The sequence below is a fragment of the Giraffa tippelskirchi genome, chromosome 5 (assembly GCF_054371585.1).
Source record: "Giraffa tippelskirchi isolate mGirTip1 chromosome 5, T2T-mGirTip1v1.2.pri, whole genome shotgun sequence".
NCBI lineage: Eukaryota > Metazoa > Chordata > Mammalia > Artiodactyla > Giraffidae > Giraffa > Giraffa tippelskirchi.
The window spans coordinates 97,753,413-97,772,091 of record NC_137279.1 but is presented as its reverse complement, the minus strand read 5'-3'; the positions used below and the strand labels follow the sequence as shown (position 1 = coordinate 97,772,091).

Here is an 18,679-nt window from a genome sequence, read left to right as displayed (position 1 = left end):
GGAGTAAGAGGAAGATGGAGAGAGATTAGAGTGATGTACACACAGGCCAAAGAACACAAAGTAAGTAATGCCAGCAGCCACCAGAGGCTAGAAGAGGCAAGGAATGAGTCCTCCTCCAGATCCTCTAGAGGGAGTGTTGCCTTGATGTTGCTTGGCTTTCAGACTCTGGCCTCTAGAACTGCACGAGAAAAAAATCTGTTGTTCTAAGCCACTAAGGTTGTAATTACTTGCTAAGGCATCCACATAAAACTAATAAGTCAAGTAAGTTGTAGGGCATGGCTGGTCAGTATTCCTCCTATAATAAGAAGCTACAAAAATTATAAAAATCGTATTTTTTTGAAGGAAACAGGACATGTCAAGGGAATGAAGACTAAACCAAGTTAAATTCCAATGACAAGAGAATCTTTCTGAAGTGAGCTGAGCACAGGCTGGAGATGAGGCCTAACTTAGGTAGAATGTCTCTGCTTGGGGAAGAGAAATCACTGAAGATTTTGATGGTCATGCAACATTGGAGTGACAAGTTAAAACTTAAGGGGCCTCAAATGATGGCTAGTTTTATATCTGGAAAATTTGCTGAACTCTGGGAATGTTCATGAGACTGGAGAGTTGGGCTAAAAGCTTCTAAAAAGTACAGTGAATCTCCCATGTGTGTGTGTGCTTATTCATTCAGTCATGTCCAATTCTTTGTGACCCTGTGGACTGTAGTCCACCAGGCTCCTCTGTCCATGGGGATTCTCCAGCCAAGAATACTAGAGTGGGTTGCCATGCCCTCCTCCTGGGGATCTTCCCAACCCAGGGATCGAACCCAGGTCTCCCGCGTTGCAGGCAGATTCTTTACCATCTGAGCCATCAGCAAAGCCCAAGAATACTGGAGTGGATAGCCTATCCCTTCTCTGGGGGACCTTCCCAACCCAGGAATCGAATTGAGGTCTCCTGCATTGCAGGCAGATTCCTTATCAGCTGAACTACAGGGAAGCCCAAATCTCCCATAGTCTGGCATTACTGATTAGGAATGAAGACTTTCTGAGGCAGAGAAAGAAGAGCCTCAACCACTCAACTGGTCTCCTCCTCAAAATACTTGCCAGACTTTGAGACTCCCTGGAACAGGAGCCTGGAGAGCTAGCTCAATCTTCTTCAGTATTTCAGAGCTAAGGAGATCAATACCTGCCCAGCTTTCAATTAAAAGATTGTGAGGAACATGCCTGAAGAATATGGGTGAATTGGGCTGAAACAGCAACCCAACCTTGACATAGCCTAATCCTTGACAGGATGGACTGCTCAATCCCTCATCTTATCTGCCTAATGGGAAAAAGGGAGAACACTTTCTGGTGGAAGGGAATGATATGGAGCCTTTGTAGTTATTCACAGTTTCTGGAAAACAGCAAAAAAGCATGAGACTTGTAAAGAGAGAAGAAATATGACCAAAATGAAAAGAAAAAAAGAGATAACAGAAAAAGACTCACAGATGACCCAGATACCAGAGTTAGTATGCACACAAGGTGCTCAGTCGCTAAGTCACATCTGATTCTTGGCAACCCCATGGACTGTAGCCTGCCAGGCTCCTCACACATATGATCAATGATTTCAACAAGGGTTCCAAGCCCATTCAGTGAGAAAAAGAGTCTTTCCAACAAATGATGTTGAGAAAACTGGTTATCTGCATTTGTAATAATGAAGTTAGAGCTTATCTTACACCATAGACAAAATTTAACTCAAAATGGATGAGATCAAAACATAAGGGCTCTAAGTATTAAGCTGCTAGAAGAAAACATAGTGGAAATGCTTCATAACAGTGCATTTGGTAATGATTTCTTGGATATGACATCACAAGTATGGATATGATATCAAAAGTATAGGCAAGAAAAAAAGATAAACAGGACTACATAAAAATCTGAAACTTCTGTGCATCAAAGGACATTGTTGAAAAACAATCTGTTTCTGCTTTTGTGGAACTTTTGGTTTAGCAGGGCACCCAGTCTTTAGATAAGTGTAACACATTCTGTGAGAAAGATATTGCAGAACTGAATTATAGAGGATATAAAATTGCAAAAATCCCTAGGGCATACCCACAGGGAAGTGCAGCCATGAAAAAGCTTGGACACATTTTCTTTTTCATCTTTTTGTTATAGCCCCCAGGGCCTGGCCCTGAGCAGGTCAAGAAATGATCCTTAACTCTTTTGTAGTTGAAGTTTCAAATTCCACTTCTCCTAAAATATGGAGCATTAGCACTTTCACTGTGGGAGTGTGTAAAATCTTAATGAGGTGGTGGTGATGGTGATGATTAATTTCAATTTAGTCTAGTGTTATTTCTGAGCATTTCAAGACATTCCCTATAACCAGAGGATATCCTGACATGTTACAGAACCAGTCTGATGACTACTGACTTAAAAGCTTGAACACTGGTGAGAGCTAAATACTAATTAAACTCAAAGCCAACCACAGAAAACTGGGCAAACTTAAAAATGACATTCCAGATAGTACCAGACCTTATTTAAAAAGAGAAGAAACTTCTTAAACTTGCCTTGTTTCAGTTTAACTTATGACTTATTGTTTTCATCTTAGCACAAAAGACATGCTAGTCACCTTCTTCTGAATACTGCATCATCAAACATTAGTGGTTCGCTTTCCCTGTCATCCTACTCTCAGGCTGGATGAATCTAGATTTTCACTTTTCTTCTTTTAGACCCTGTGGAATTTGATTGCCTGCCTGATCTCTGGAACTGGTACCGGCCCTACCAGAGCCTTAATCTAGGGATCTAAAATGGAGTGAGACCAGAAACCAGCAAGCCACCTCAGGCCACTTCCAAACAAGGATATAGTCAGTTAATTGATGGCTAATTGCTTTCAAGTTCATGTGATGAGGGCTCTCCTAGCTATGAATGTCAAGGATTCTAGCAGTTTTGGAGGAATCCCAGTAAGCCTTTTGTTACCACCTGTTATGTGTCCAAGTAAGCCTCTGAGAGGCCCAAGAATCACCTGGAATATGGGGGTTGGGAAAAGATGGCTATTAATTAGAAGAAAAAAATATACTACCTGGTTTTCAAGTCCAAAAATTGACGCAAAGAGCATCATTTGGGTGCCTCTAACGCAAGATCTTGACCCTTCCCTTTGCAGGATTTCAAGACCTAATTAAATAACTTCATTTCAATTAGGCTAAAATTTCATGCATTGCTTTGGTTCAAATTAAAATCAGGGAATTTAAAAAACAAAACTGATTTGGTTTCCTGCTGAGTAAAACATTTTGAATCTAGTTGTGAAGGGAGGAGTGGCAAAGGAGTAGTTTTAGGGTTATTGTTTGATTCTAGAGACTGCTTCCAGGCACTGCTACAGAATCACACTGAGATTGGAATTTAGTTACAATCCCACAGTCGATGGAATTTTTCTGCTGTTTAAAAGGTAGGCAAGAGCATCTGACAATCAGAAAACTTTCAGAGATTTGTCCAAGGTCCTACAGAGTGAGTGATCCACCTGAGATAGCACATATCCCAAGGTACTCGCAACTGTTTGATTCCTTTTTAAATTCTGAGTTTGAAAACTCAGACCTACCATTACTTGCCCTGTGATCGGGTTAATCACTACACAAGTCTCGGTTTCTTATCTGTAAAATGCGTCGAATATGCCACATGAAGCTGCTTTGGGAAATATAAATTTTTTTTCCCCCTCCCTCCGGGAAATATAAATTTAAGAGACCCTGAGTTCACTGTTAGTTTCGTATGGGGTTTTCTTTTCCAATCTAAAAAGAGCTGCTTCCTCGCGCAGCGTCAGCGTCTTGAAGTGCCCCACCCCCGCCCCATACCCATCTCCCACACCACCCACCCCTTCCTTGAATTCGTGTGTCTGAATACAGTTCTAGTGCAGACTCTACCGCGTTATAACACGAGGTCAGGCAATTCCAATTCTCAGGGTCTCGGTCGCTGCCCGGGACACGGATACGGTTGGGCCCGACCTCATCAACATGGCTGCTGGAAGTGGCTTGCAGGAAGAAGAAAGGTGCGGCACTGAAGGATCATTTCCGCTTCCGTTGGTGCAAAAGCTTTCACTTCTCGTGCTACCGTGACTAAGATGGAAGCACTACTGGAGTCGCGGTCCGGACTTTGGGCCGGGGGTCCGGCCCCCGGGCAGTTTTACCGCATTCCGCCCACTCCCGGTTCCTCTGTGGACCCGGCGTCCGCGCTGTACGGGGGTCCGATTACGCGCACCCAGTAAGCTCTCGGCGCCTTAGCCTGCGCAGGGGGAGGGACAGTGGGGCCTGGTGCTGCCGGCCGGTTCTGGGAGCCGGGGAAGTCGAGGCGAGGACCCTGGGGCGCCAGCGGGGGAGCTCGGGGAGGAGGGTCTCGGAGAATGAAAGGAGCCGTGGAAAGTCAGAAACGGAACCCACAGCTCGGGAAGCGGGCTCGTGCTTTTCGCCGCGCCGCCCCTCGCCAGACCTCCCTTTCTCTCTAGGAACCCCATGGTGACTGGGACCTCGGTCCTGGGTCTCAAGTTTGAGGGCGGAGTGGTGATCGCAGCAGACATGCTGGGCTCCTACGGCTCCTTGGCTCGTTTCCGCAACATCTCTCGCATTATGCGAGTCAACAACAGCACCATGCTGGGTGCTTCCGGAGACTATGCTGACTTCCAGTATTTGAAGCAAGTTCTCGGGCAAATGGTGTAAGTCATCTAGAGAATAGAAGTAGTTGCCAAGTGGGGAGGGGAACCCACTGTTTTTTAATCCCTTCAAAAATTTCTGCGGGTAGAGGACAGGGAGACTTGCTGGGGGTGGAAGATGTGAGAATTTTTGCAAATAGTTTATTTCAGTGGGTTTAAGTAGGGAAGATTGTGGTAACGTCTTTTGGGGATGGATGGAAATCCTGACTTCTCTCCCTTTTCTCGCAACCGATTCTTATAAGGATTGATGAGGAGCTGTTGGGAGACGGACACAGCTATAGTCCTAAAGCTATTCATTCATGGCTGACCAGGGCCATGTACAGTCGGCGCTCCAAGATGAACCCCCTGTGGAACACCATGGTCATTGGAGGTTATGCTGATGGAGAGAGGTTGATTTTAATACAAATAATTTAATTTCCTTGACTACCCACCCTCTCGTGCCTGTGTAGTGTCTGTCTCTTCCCCCTGAGTGAATCCCACTTCTGCCTCAGACCCTATAGTCCCATTCTTGAGCTAAGATAAAGAAACCTAAGATGACCTATTGTGTCTTTTTAGCTTCCTGGGTTATGTGGACATGCTTGGTGTAGCCTATGAAGCCCCTTCGCTGGCCACTGGTTACGGTGCATACTTGGCTCAGGTAAGTAGTCAGTTGAGGGGTAGAAGACAGAAGGTAAGGGGATTAGTGGCTGTCTGCTTGTTTTACCCTTTAAATTCTGACATGAGAAACAGACTATGTTCCCTACTGCTGGGTTTATTTTTGGACCAGAGGCTGTAATGACAAGGTGGGGTATGTCCTGGAGTGAGTCAGTATATGTATGCAAAGTGAGGATACCCATGAATTTCCCCTTCAAGTGGGTTTTAGCACAAGTAAGCAGAATTCATTCTGCTGAGGCAGTAGGTGTAATGTCAGCTTTTCACTCATTTATGATTCTTTTTACATCATGGATTTGCAACAGATCATCTGGTATTCAGCCCATGGTATTTCCTATGTTTTATCCCCTAATCTCCCTAGCCTCTGCTGCGAGAAGTTCTGGAGAAGCAGCCAGTGCTGAGCCAGACGGAGGCCCGAGAACTAGTGGAACGCTGCATGCGAGTGCTGTACTATCGAGATGCCCGTTCTTATAACCGGGTGAGAAGTGTGAATAGTAAATGGGGATCTAATTGGCAGGCTATGCAATTCCTGAGTCTCTGTACTTTGAAGAACAGGCCATTTCTGTGTCTCTGATTTCTCACATTTCAGAAAAACCCTCCACTTGACCTTTGACCAGGCCTGAGACTTCTTTGATGACAGGGTTGGTATTTTCATTGAGAGCTCTGCTTTTTTTTCAGTTTCAAATCGCCACTGTAACTGAAAAAGGTGTCGAAATAGAGGGACCCCTGTCTGCGGAGACCAACTGGGATATTGCCCACATGATCAGGTGACTGAAATTAAAATTACAGTGGAATAATAGTTGGGAGATCCCTGGTTGTAGTAAGGTTGGTTTTTCTGGAGGTCTCAACCAAAAATTCTCTGGGTGGCAAGGGTTTGGGTTGAAGATAGAGCTACTTTTGGGAATTGATCTCTCACTCTATGGCTTCACGATTGTCTCATCTCTTTTTTAGTGGCTTTGAATGAAATACAGATACATTATCCAGAACTGAAGTTGTACCCTTCTAACTTTGAACTTGGCTGGTTCAAAGGTACTGTTCTTTTGTAAAATAAATAAATCCTTTGAAATGCTGGCTGAGTGGTTGTATCGTTTGACTAAGTCACACCAAGAATGAAACTGCTAAGTACTGCTATATGCCATCTCCCTGCCTGGTCAGAGAACTCTGGTTCTTGTAGCACGTATAGACTGCTCTGCATAATACAGAAGATCCACTACTGTCTTCATTTGGGTCTGTACTGAAGGCTGCTTTGTGTAAAAGTCAGACTTGATCTTTGTGTGATAATACAGTTAGCTTTTGTGTTTAACATTTTTCTTCAACATTCTCACCCATGCACTAGACTCTAAAATACAGGCTTTCTGGTTAATGTTGACTGCATATGCAATTTTAGTTAAAATGTCATTTCAAAGATGGAAATGTACCATCTAGTAGAGCTGTAGATTACTCCCAAACCAGAATAGCCTTAATCCTGCACCCATCCAACCTCCTCACCCTTCATGGGGAAACCTAATTTTGACATATAACCTAAATGTTTATTTCCAAATCTACTACTGATTTCTAGCACTGTAAGAAGACCTCTTAGAAGTATTGTGTGTTCACTTAGAAGTTCTGTAGTTGTGAGTCAAATCAGTTGGGAGTTATTAGCCAGTTCTTTTGCCAGGATGGTGTTAAACTTGAATTTTAAAAAACACCCTGGGTAATACTGATGGTGTATCTTTTCTAAACCTCTTTTTGAGGAACTAGTGTAAGCAGGAAACCCCAAAACTATTACAGGCATACCTTGTTTTTTATGCTTTGCAGATACTGCAGTGTGTTTTACAAATTGAAGGTCTCTGGCTACTCTGCACTGAGTAAGTTTGGGTGTCATTTTCCCAACAGCATTTGCTTACTTTGTGTCTGTGTTAACATTTGGTGATTCTTGCAGTATTTCAAACTCTGATTATTTGTTATGGTGATCAGTGATCTTTAATGTTACTACTGGAAGAAAGATACAACCTGCTGAAGGCTAACCTGGTGATAAGCATTATTTGGCAGTATTTTTTTAAGGTATCTCACGTTTTTAGATATAGTGCTATTGCATATTTAATATACTATAGTATAAATATAACATATGCACAGGAAAACACAGAAAATTTGTGACTCGCTTTGTTGTGATAGTTGCTTTATTGTGGTGGTCTGGATCCCAACCTGCAGTATCTCCAAGGTATGCCTGAAATTCAGTGAGGTGAATGCTGAGGGAGAAGTCAAACCCCTTTCACCTGTGTCATCCATGTTAGCAAAATTTAAGCAAAAGAAAACCATCAGCTTTCAATCTGAATTTGACACACTCAGTCTCAACACAAAGTAGTCAATAAATACTTGTTTATTGATTAAACTGAATTATAAAAAACAAAACAAAAAAAATTTTCTTCTACTACTAAGCCATGCAGGCAGAATCCACAAAAGTAATAACTTCCTGGCCAAAACCCAGCCAATCCACTGTTGGTATTATGGCCTTAGAAAAATTACCCATCAGGAAAGTCATACAGTGTGCAGAGGCCAGGAACCCAGCTCTGCTAAGTCTGGGGCTGCTGCGGAGACTACCACAGAGAAAGATTAGTCACTGTACATAGGAGTTGACCATAGTTCTTGAACTTTCTGAAAGGCAAAGTTTTGACTCAAAAGTCCATATTCTGTCAAAATGGCATCAGGCAAAAAGCTGGGGAAGAGAAGCCCAGGTGGTTCCTCCATTCAGTTTTCATATGCCATGGGTTCACAAAGCTGGCCAAGCTGTTTACGGAAGGGAACACTCCAGTTCACTATATTATAGTGTGCTGGGAGTTAAAAAACACAAAAAGAAAAACAGATGAGGAGAAATAGGTGGTGTACCACCAGGCCATCACATTTTGAGCACCTCCCAGTTTGTGAAAGCCTGTTCAGATAGGGTCACCTAGGAAAAAAACCACATTGCTTATAAATCCATTTCCCCTCATTTTATTAAATGTTCCACTTATGTACATTTTAAAGATGAACCATTTACAAGCCTACGCGGGTTGCCTCCTTGGCTCACAGAAGGGAAACATTGCAGAAAGCCTCAGGATGGACAGAAGGACAGTATAGCTGTGGGAAAGGTAGACCTGGATTTTTTTTGCTCCTTTTCTCTGTTACAGTACATTTCAGTCTACAGCCATGAGTACATACGATTAAAAAAAACTCCCTCATGCAAATTGTAGAAAAAATTTTCTTTCCTTGAAGCTGGCAGTGAAAAATAAAGATTCATGTCTTTTTCTTTGTGCACACCCCTATGTGTTTCTTCTTCAGGTCAGATTCTTCTCTAAGCATTAAGAGAAATAGGGGAAAGCCACAGGGCAAGCAGGATTTCAACAAGTGGTCTTTTTAAAGTTCAATACAACTTCTTGCACAGTTAGCTGCTGGCTGGAGGACATGTGATCCCTTGAACAAGTATGCTGTCCACTTAATAGTAAGTTCGACAAAGCAGGGACTGCCCCGTGGATTGCAGGATGAAGACCCATACACTGGGAATGGCTTCCACCCTAAGGTTCTGTGTGATCACCTCAGTACCTCTTGCTTGCTAATGACCCACGTATGATCCTTTGTCCAGAGGGATGGTGTAAGAATGGGGAAGGGGGCCAAGGATCACGAGTGCAAAGAATATTGGTTTTGTTGTGTTTTTGTTGGAGGGAGGGTGGTGAGGAAAAAAAATCTCATCATTCTGGATGATTAAAGGTGGTTTCATGCATTTTTAAAGCCACAATTTTATATCTAGAGTTGATGTGGAAACCAACATCTCTGGAGAGGGAAGGAAAGAAAGGAGAAGTAAGAGAGTTCAGTGGGATTCTTTTTCCATTTTCATTTTTATATAAAAGTGTTAAGACCACAATGAAAAAACTTTTTAATCCATATATATATATATATAATAAACCAGTTTGTGAGCTACAATGTTTGTCTTTCCCATCTTCAGAAATGTTCTCACATTGACAATGGTTGGATAGCATCATGCCCAAAGACATTGGCCACACAATAAAATAAACAAAACCCAGATGTACTATGATACAGTTGAGGTAAAAGGGGAAACAAAAAATTTAACATTCGCCCACAAAGGATTTTTTTTCTTTTTCTTGATTTTTGTCAGAAAAATACCAAACACAGTGATTTAAATTTAAAAAAAAAGTCACAAAAACCTGTTTTTAGCAGAAGTGAATGACCAACAGGCCAGCTCATCGGCTCAGACGTGATCGCTATAGGTTTTCCTAATAATCCACAAATCCACAGGGATGTATATAAGTCAACATCGGGGGGAGTGGTGGCATAAAATTAAAAAATATAAACCAAATACCCCCACTTGGTATACCCCTTTATCCTCTACCCTCCCTCACGCTTTCCCACCCCTACTCCACACCCCTTTATGACCCCAACACTCAAATCTCCATGAGATCTAGGTCAGCTTCTTCAAAGCCATAGAAAGATTCGGTCTCGCTTTCACCCTCAAAGAGCTGGTGAAGGCTTTCAGGCTCAACTGTCTCTTCAGGAGATGACCTGGGTCGAGGAGTGGAAGCTGAGGGTTCCTCGGACTGTTCCCCACTCAGCTTTAGCTGCTCCTCTAGGGAGGCAATTAGCTCCTCCTGCATGTCAGCATTTCGTGTGGGTGAGTTCATGTTGCCATCAGGGCCAGGCAGAACGCTAGCCACCAGGAAGGACCGCTGAACTAGCTCTGGACAGTCCCCAATGACACCAAGCACCTCAGCCAGCCAGACCAGAACTAGCTGAAGCAGGACATCAGAATCACACGCAGTATCTGCCATTTCCCGAGCCTGCTCCTTCCACTTTTTGTGCAGGAAGTTCTTGACAGTCCGTTTGATGCATACATCTAATGGCTGGATTTTAGAGCTGCAGCCTGCGGGGACGACTGCAGGCAAAGTGCTAGAGGCACTCAGCATAGCCAGCACCTCTTCTGATAAGTGAGTGCGGTGACAGTCCATCACCAGCATGCCTTTGCTGCGCTGGCAAGCCGTGTGTTTTTGCCACACTCGGGATGACCACAGCTCCATGATCTCATCGTCACTGTAGCCACTCTCCTTCGCCTCTAGCAAGATAGAGTCTGGCACGTTAGCAGGCTGATCCATCTGCCCTCGGTAGAAAACCAGGGTAGGGAGGACAGTGCCATCTGCCAGGATGGCCAGCACCACGTCACACCAAGGCTCCCCTGTGCCCACTGTCTGCAGGGCATTCTCCTTTCGGTCTTCGCTGCTCAGAACCTCCGTATCAAGGAACAAGGAGATCTCATCGATAGCCACAATCATAGACAAGGACAAGTCCTGGTTGTGAATTTGCCGTTGTACAAATTCAATGAAGAGTCCTGCATTCTCTGCCACATCCTTAGGTAGAGTATGGGCCACAGCTCGCCGTGCGTGGGGAGTCAGGTGGTGCCGTAGCATGAAACGCACAGCCCACTCATATGAGATCTTAAATCCTCCCTCCAAGGAACGTCCTATTTTGGTGGCTTTCTGGAACAAAGTCTCCTCATTTACAGGTAGCTGTTGCTCTCGCTGGGTCAACACCCACTCTGCCAGTTTCTCTTCCGCCTCTAAGCTCAGATACTTGCCCTCCAGACTCTCCCCCTGAGAGGCCTGGAAGCGCCGGAGCCAACGCCGGATGCGTCGCTGGGGGTTTCGGAAGTGTTCAGCTGCCTGTTCTGTGTTGCAGCATAGGGCAAACAGGACCACTCGAAGCTTCTTCACAGAAAGCTGCTCCTTCTTGCCAACCCCACTGCTACTACCACCCCCTGATGCTGGCTCAGGCTCCTGGGTGACTGGGCTCCCTTCATCCTGGTCATCAACATTCAGACATTCGGCCTCCTCCACAGCCAAGGGTGGAAGGGCTAAAGTCTGGAGATGCGTGGGGGTTGGTGGTGGGGTTGCAGTTGAGGCCGGTGACGGGAGTGCCTGGGCCACAGGAGCTGGCAGCTCTTCAGGCTCAGCTGGGGTGACTCCAGCAGACTTCACAGTGGCAGCTTTATTAGAAGGGAAGGAAGGAGGAGGGTACAAGTTTTTCAAGTTCCGGTCGTGCACTCGGTCACGAGTCTGCCCATGCCTAAAGGGTTAGCAAAGAGGAAGAAAAAGCTCAGTTAAATTAGGAAAACAAAATAATATTAGTAGTAGTAATAAAGAATAAACATACTATAAAATAGAAATTAAACCATCAAATGAGTTTCTGTTACCTTGAGTGAGATATCCAAGTGAGTCCTATGGGAAATAACACAATAAAAATAGGTTAGCTTGGTGAAAAAACAAACCCTCCTGAGACAGTTCTTGAGATTTTAACCAAAAAAAGCACATCTACTACTTTCCCAGTCTTATATAAATCTCAGGTTAGAACGCTTCCAACTTGGTGAAGTATGTCTCAACAGTGAATGGGTTAGGCCAAGAGGAGATTCACCTGACTCACTATGACCTGTATCCTTAGTCCCACCTCCAACTCCCATCTCTCTTACTCACCCCGTGGCAGGATGCTACTGGATCTATGAGAAGGGTTGAATACCAAATGCTTAGCCATGGCATCTCCCACAGAGGTAACAAAGGTACATGAAGTGCAGGCCAGCTTGCTTCCACTGAGAAAGAGAGTCAAGAGTATGTCAGACAAATGCAGCAATGACTCTACTGAGAGTTAAGCTTCAAGACTTAATAAAGAAAAAGTGTGTCCCTCTTTTCTCCTCTCAAATTAATGCATATGTCTATCCCCCAAAGTAATATAAGGGATTTAATGTAAAGCTTGAACAATTAACAGACCATCAGTAAGTTTGTCATTACCTCACAGAATTTTTAAACAAAGCCAAATACTTGGGGCTCTTCCGTGGAACATGATTGCTGAGAAAGACAAAGAGAAAGTTGTATGAGTTACATGGTTCTGCTCGCTAAACTAGAGATCACCAGCCATTGACAAGGCCTGAACAAAAGAAATGCCTCTTCAATCAATCCTAACCTCAACCCAAGCTTATCACATTAATGTTTCCTATTAATATGAAATAGATCCTGGAGGTGGGGGGAAATCTATTAAAAGGCATATTCTGGTTGTGGGTGGAGGGGTGGTGACCAGGGCCAGAGGACATATTTCTAAGAAGTGCCCTGGCCCTTGGACCACATTTTGAGTAGCAAGGTTGTACAAAACCAGATTACAGACCAAAGAAAGCCAAATAAAGCTGGGTCTGGTCTCTGACAATGCTAGCAAAGGTGCACAAACAGCTCTGAAAGTTGAAGGGGGAATCACCATAGCAGGGGAGGGAATGAAATGAGTTCTGAAGAATCTGAAATCCCAGAGATGAACATTGGTTTAATCCTGACTCACTTGATCATGTGGTTGGCATAAGCTCGAGAACAGCAGGTACTATAGCGACACAGAGAGCAGTGGACGTAAGTAGGGAAATGATTGGGGAAGTCTGGGATCTCAAAGCTGCACTCCAGACACGTCTGCCGGCCCATGACACTCCTGTCGAGAAACAAAGAAAATCTTATTACTGCCTCAGGGGTCCCCAAACTGTACAGATTCAGGCAACAGACTCTGCTTAAAAGGCTACCAGATGACACTGGCTCTCAGGAATAGCTGTTGCCCACCCGGCCCCCAGCCTCCAACAGAAGGCACTGACATTTTCCTAACAGCTCTCTTCTGAACGTTGCGCTGGACAGGGGGGTAAAGGAAGACGGGCAGAGGGTCTGCTGAGGAGGCCAGTGGCGCTGCTTCCTGCAAGCTGCCAGGAGGTCCATCACTGGAGGGTACAGGAGCAGTTCGTGGCTGTCCCCGGGAAGCCCGGATTGTCACCTGGGAGTCAAGGGAAGGAATAATTAGACACTACCTACGAAAGAACCTCAGAACACTGAAAAGCTCTATTCCTCCCCTTCTTGGATCTGTGAAGGGAATGTCGACAAACCCTTTACCTTGGTGCCTGGTTTCAAACCTTCCAGCTGCTTGGGTTTACGGAAGGTTTTATGGTGCTGCAGCTTGTGTTCAATTTTGTCCTTGGCAAAGAGAAACTGCAGCCGGCATTTGTTGCAGTGATAAACATTCCTCTTCTGAAGGGGAAAAAAAGAGACAGAATCCTTTAAAGGTTCCCAATGAATTTTCTTCCTGAGGAGAAGGTAGATCATTGCCAATCATAGCATTCTTTCCATCTTTCTGTTGATAATTTAACAGAGTTAAAAAGAAATAGACAACATAACACCTAACCTAATTTTTCAATCTTTATAACTTTACATATTTTGCAATATAGTTATAAGCCTTATTATTAGGTGGTGAGAATCATCACGTCCCATGCTCCCAGAGAAAGGTGGACTGAAAGCCAGGTTAACTAGGTCCTCAGAGCATCACCCACTGACTTGCTTTAACAGCTTGGCTGAGTGGCTTAAGCTTTACTTGCCCTACTACGTTTTTTTAATTTAGTTATCGTTTTTATTTGAATTACTGTCAATGTTCATTTCATCCTTGATAAACTATAAGCTTGAGATTGTCTTACTACTTTATCTTTACAGTGTGGATGGATATTGCTACTATTTCTGAATATTCTTGGTTTTTTTTTTTAAGTATTTTATTTTTTAATTATTTATATATTTGCCTGTGTCGGGTCTTTACTGCAGCATGTGGGATCTTTAGTTGAGGCATGTGGGATCTAGTTCCCTGACCAGGGATTGAACCTGGGCCCATTTGCATCGGGAGCACAGAGTCTTAGCCACTGGACCACAGGGAAGTCCCTGAATATTCAATAAAATGTACATGGTGGAAAAAAAAAATCATTCTTTTATTTTGTACTCCTTCATATGGTAAGTTTACCTTCAACTCCACTCCTCAGGCCCCTTCCACAGAAACAACTTGTTACCAGCTTCCTGGGTATTCTTTCACAGATAGTCTGTGCATATAACCATATAGCAAACTCAAATATCTCCATTCACCACCCCTGTTTTCCTTTTTAACAAAAAACAATAGTACTTTCCTACACAGTGCTGTTTTTTCCCTCTTAACACATCAACACATACAGATATGCCTCCCTGAAAGGCCATTTTGAGATTCAGTCTGCCCAATACTGAAATAGGACACATGTCTATGATTCCCTCCTAGGATAGCAAAGGCTCTATAACCTCAGCTACAGGTGACAGTTCCTATGCTAGTATATGGAAATACATAAATGGTGGATTACAGCAGTCACTATGTGTGAACCTAAGAAGGTGCTTACAAGCGAGAAGCCAGGGCACATGTACACACACGTGGATGTTACCCACCGGTGCACCCATCTTGTTCTCTATTTTGTTCCCTCTCTATGTACCTTCACTCTCCTCTAGTGGCTCCTTTCCTGCAGCATTTTAAAACAAAGGCTTATATATTCCATCTTCAAAACAAAACACAGCAGCAACAACAAATTCTCCCTTGCTACCTCCTTCCCTGCATCTGCCACCCCTGGTCCTACCGTTCAAAAATTTCTTTAAGTAAGTTGTCTCCATTTCTTTACCTCTCATTCATTTGTCCCACTGAAATCTGGCTTCTACCCTGCTGACCAACAAAATGGGTAAATTAAAGGCTGGCCTCTCACGTTTCTATCTTGCTGATACCTTCTTGCAACACTTGACCACACACTTTCCTTCAAAATGCTTTTGTCTCCGCCTCTTCCTCAACATCGAGACTCTTTAGATTTTCATTCCAGGACTATGGCCCTGGCTTTGTGGAGAGAGAACTCAATGGTCCTTCACCTTATTCTCAATTTGGGGGCTTGGGGGTGGGGGTGAAGCTTAGCACTTACAAGTTTAAATCTACTGGATTTATATAATGATGATTTCTAAGTCTCTTTCACAATTCAGGCCTCAGACCTATATATCCAACTATCTATTTATACTCAATTACACTTGATGTCCATAGATACTGCCAACTCAGAATATCCATCCAAACTTAGAATCCTCCCCTCAAAAGCTACTTTCTCCAGTGTTCCTATCTCAATATAGTCTCCCCATTCATCCAATTACCCAAGACGGAATCCTGGGCACTATTCTTAACTACTCCCTCACTACCTTCACCTAATCCATCTCATAGCACTTATCTTCTCAGTATCTTGCAACTCTAATCCTCTTCGTCTTCATTTCAAAAGCAATGCCACTATCATCTCTCAGGTAAACTACTGAAAAAGCCTTTGGCTTGTCTCCCTAACTCTTGGAGCAGCCAGTGTAATCACAACTAAAAGCAAATGTGAACACATCACTCCAGGATTTGAAAATCTCTTCAATGGCTTCCCAACATCAACTTCTTTTTTAATTAACAGAAGTCTGTATTTTATGTTGATTTGCTTAGTTTTTACATACACTCATTTTTTTGGCTCTAGGTTCCCATCCAGGATACCATCTGATATTTTACTAGTCATGTCTCTAAGTTCCTCTTGGCAGTTTTCCTCAGACTTCTCCCAACAACTTCTTATAATAAAAGTTGAAACTCCTTTTTATTTTTTAACTATTTTATTTTTTGGTCAGTTAAAGCCACAGGTTTGTTTATTTACTGGTCGTGCTGTGAGGCATGGGGGATCTTAGTTCTCTAAGAATTGAACGCGGGCCCCCTGCATTTGGGAGTGCAGTCCTAAACACTGAAGCACCAGGGAAGTTCTGGAGACTCTTTTTTATGGCTCTAAGACTCTCCACGATCTGTTCTCTAACCTCCAACCTCCCCCATAGCCTACACACTCCAACCACACTGAACTTTCAATTCCTTGAGCCTCCCTGTGCCTCTGAGCATGCTGTCCTTCTAGTCCACTTCACCTGGCTCATCCTTACTCATCCTTCGGGTCTTGAACACCCCTTTTCCTGGAAGACTTACTAGGTTCCCAGAGTAGGTTATGTTCTTTTCTATATTCTGTATTTCCCCTAACACAACATTGTTCCTGCTTTATTGTACTGTTTAACTGTCCTGTTTAACCACCAAATCTCTAGCATCTAGCCGAGTGCCTGGTACATCTTACTGGAATTCAATACATTTTTCAAACTCACACATATAATCTTCTCTACCAAAATTATTTGCCTCGCTCAGTCCTGGCCCCAGCATCCATAATTAAACAGGGCATTGCTTGGTGTCTGGTACCTGGTGCCTCATGTAATGCTGTTGGAACGCACTGCCATTTTTGAAGACCTTCAAGCAATAAGGGCAGAGCAGGTGCCGAGTATCCTCATGGATCATCCGAAAGTGGACATCTACCTCAGAGTAGAGTGAGGAGCGGTATTGACACACCTGAATGACATAAGGAAAATAAGCTAGAAGTGAAGTGAACAACTGAGGTCTTAGAAAAGGGGTAGCAACAAAAATGTTAACATAGAAAAAAAATTTTTCCTAAATGTACAGAAATCAAGTTATTTTTCTGATTTTGTAATGCAGGGTTATGTTTGTGATCATGAATTCAGCTGTGAAATATAATAAAAACAGGAAGGACAGGAAAGTCTGAAAAGTCCAAATTCTGGCTAAGAGGAGCAGTTTTTTTCCTATCTCCACAGGGAATATTCAGGAGACAGACACTCCCTCACTTTTTAAGAAGTATTTATGTATTTCGCTGCACTGCATCTAGAATTGCATGTGGGATCTAGTTCCCTGACCAGGAATCAAACCCAGGCCCCCTGCACTGGGAGCACAGAATCCTAGCCACTGGGCCAACAGGGAAGTCCCAGACACTCCCTTACTACAGGTATTGTGTTCCAAGACTGGGTTCCTTGGCTGGGTACATGCATATATCCTTTAAGTTTTCCTCCTACATGAAGAACCCTGAAAATAGAACCTGGGTTCAGTATTTCTTTTGTACTTCCTCAGTGTTCCTTAAACTGAGTATGTGGAATAGGTACTGGGCAATGTTCATTAGTGGATTCTTCACATTCAGCCTGAGAGCAAAAGACTAAATAAAGCTTCCTAAGGAAAAGGCAATACCTGGCAAACATAAGGCATCTCTCCAGGCTTATGAGTATCCTTCATATGCTGGAGAAACAGTGGCTCACTCTCAAATGCCCACTCACAGATCTTGCACTTGGCTGTAAGAAGAAAAATAATCAATAAATACACCTGAAAATAAGACCAAAATCCTGCTGATCCATAATCTTTATTTTCTGACTCCTGTATCTTTGTTTTCAATAGTATCAGTAACTTATGAGGTCTCTTCTTTTCTTTAAAATGGTTGTCAACAGTTGTGTTGCTGATAAAAAGTATCCTTCTCTCTCTAGCTCAGATGTCTTCACCAAAGCTCCGTTCTAGAATTTGAACTCTCTACAAGACATTTAAGGAGAAGGCACCCCACTCCAGTACTCTTGCCTGGAAAATCCCATGGACAGAGGAGCCTGGTAGGCTGCAGTCCATGGGGTCGCCAAGAGTCGGACACGACTGAGCGACTTCACTTTCACTTTTCCCTTTCATGCACTGGAGAAGGAACTGGCATCCCACTCCAGTATTCTTGCCTGGAGAATCCCAGGGACGACGGAGCCGGGTGGGCTGCCGTCTATGGGGTCGCACAGAGTCGGACACGACTGAAGCGACTTAGCAACAGCAACAAGACATTTAAACATGAATAGTCTACCATCTACTATAACTGAATTCAGCACCCTCCTGCTTCTCATCATTTCTCTTCTCAATTCCCCACCTCCTCCTGGGCTCAAAACTTAGGCATTATCTGTCTCCAAATTTCTGTGTTCTGTCACCATTATTTCAAAATGCATTGAGCATGATCCTCTACATAGAAAACCCTAAAGAATCTACCAGAAAATTACTAGAGCTAATCAATGAATACAGTAAAGTTGCAGGATATAAAATTAACACACAGAAATCCCTTGCATTCCTATACTCCAATAATGAGAAAACAGAAAGAGAAATTAAGGAAACAATACCATTCACCATTGCAACAAAAAGAATAAAATAGTTAGGAATATATCTACCTAAAGAAACAAAAGACTTATATATAGAAAACTATAAAACACTGATGAAAGAAATCAAAGAGGACACAAACAGATGGAGAAATACACCGTGTTCATGGATTGGAAGAATTAATATAGTGAAAATGAGTATACTACCCAAAGCAATCTATAGATTCAAGGCAATCCCTATCAAGCTACCAATGGTATTTTTCACAGAACTAGAACAAATCATTTCACAATTTGTATGGAAATATAAGAAACCTCAAATAGCCAAAGCAATCTTGAGAAAGAAGAATGGAACTGGAGGAATCAACCTGCCTGACTTCAGGCTCTACTAGAAAGCCACAGTCATCAAGACAGTATGGTACTGGCACAAAGATAGAAATATAGATCAATGGAACAAAATAGAAAGCCCAGAGATAAACCCACGCACCTATAGACACCTTATCTTCGACAAAGGAGGCAAGAATATACAATGGAGA

The 18,679-nt window shown here is 43.3% G+C and overlaps 3 protein-coding genes across 40 annotated transcripts in view; 1 reads left to right on the top strand and 2 right to left on the bottom strand.

Moving 5' to 3' along the window:
* SELENBP1 (selenium binding protein 1) overlaps positions 1–4,193 on the bottom strand; it is a 61,313-nt gene extending 57,120 nt beyond the window's left edge. For 2 of the 4 annotated variants that reach the window (XM_081487543.1, XM_081487541.1), the window contains exon 1: positions 3,866–4,193. The gene's annotated coding sequence lies outside the window, so the exon portion shown is untranslated. The remainder of the gene's footprint in view (positions 1–3,865) is intronic. The other 2 variants (XM_081487539.1, XM_081487538.1) reach the window with 2 other exon arrangements.
* On the top strand, positions 4,056–9,229 carry PSMB4 (proteasome 20S subunit beta 4). Of its 3 annotated transcripts, XR_014053054.1 has the most exons (9): positions 4,056–4,202; positions 4,444–4,650; positions 4,890–5,036; positions 5,203–5,284; positions 5,660–5,776; positions 5,977–6,065; positions 6,250–6,327; positions 7,096–7,145; positions 8,596–9,229. XR_014053054.1 is itself a non-coding variant. In XM_081487545.1 (7 exons), the coding sequence occupies exons 1-7, from the start codon at positions 4,063–4,065 to the stop codon at positions 6,260–6,262; spliced, it is 795 nt and encodes a 264-aa protein (XP_081343671.1). In that variant the 5' UTR covers positions 4,056–4,062; the 3' UTR covers positions 6,263–6,369. The 3 variants fall into 3 exon arrangements, 1 of the variants encoding a protein (XP_081343671.1); XR_014053053.1 differs by lacking the exon at positions 8,596–9,229 and having other exon boundaries at positions 7,096–7,698; XM_081487545.1 differs by lacking the exons at positions 7,096–7,145; positions 8,596–9,229 and having other exon boundaries at positions 6,250–6,369.
* Positions 7,640–18,679, bottom strand: part of POGZ (pogo transposable element derived with ZNF domain) — a 62,301-nt gene continuing 51,261 nt past the window's right edge. For all 33 annotated transcript variants that reach the window (XM_081487503.1, XM_081487506.1, XM_081487510.1 and 30 more), the window contains 9 exons: positions 17,224–17,324; positions 16,393–16,539; positions 13,224–13,358; positions 12,935–13,107; positions 12,637–12,777; positions 12,102–12,158; positions 11,790–11,902; positions 11,513–11,537; positions 7,640–11,385 (listed from right to left, as the gene is read on the bottom strand). In XM_081487503.1, the coding sequence (XP_081343629.1) occupies positions 9,714–11,385; positions 11,513–11,537; positions 11,790–11,902; positions 12,102–12,158; positions 12,637–12,777; positions 12,935–13,107; positions 13,224–13,358; positions 16,393–16,539; positions 17,224–17,324 (2,564 nt within the window). In that variant the 3' untranslated portion in view covers positions 7,640–9,713. The remainder of the gene's footprint in view (positions 11,386–11,512; positions 11,538–11,789; positions 11,903–12,101; positions 12,159–12,636; positions 12,778–12,934; positions 13,108–13,223; positions 13,359–16,392; positions 16,540–17,223; positions 17,325–18,679) is intronic.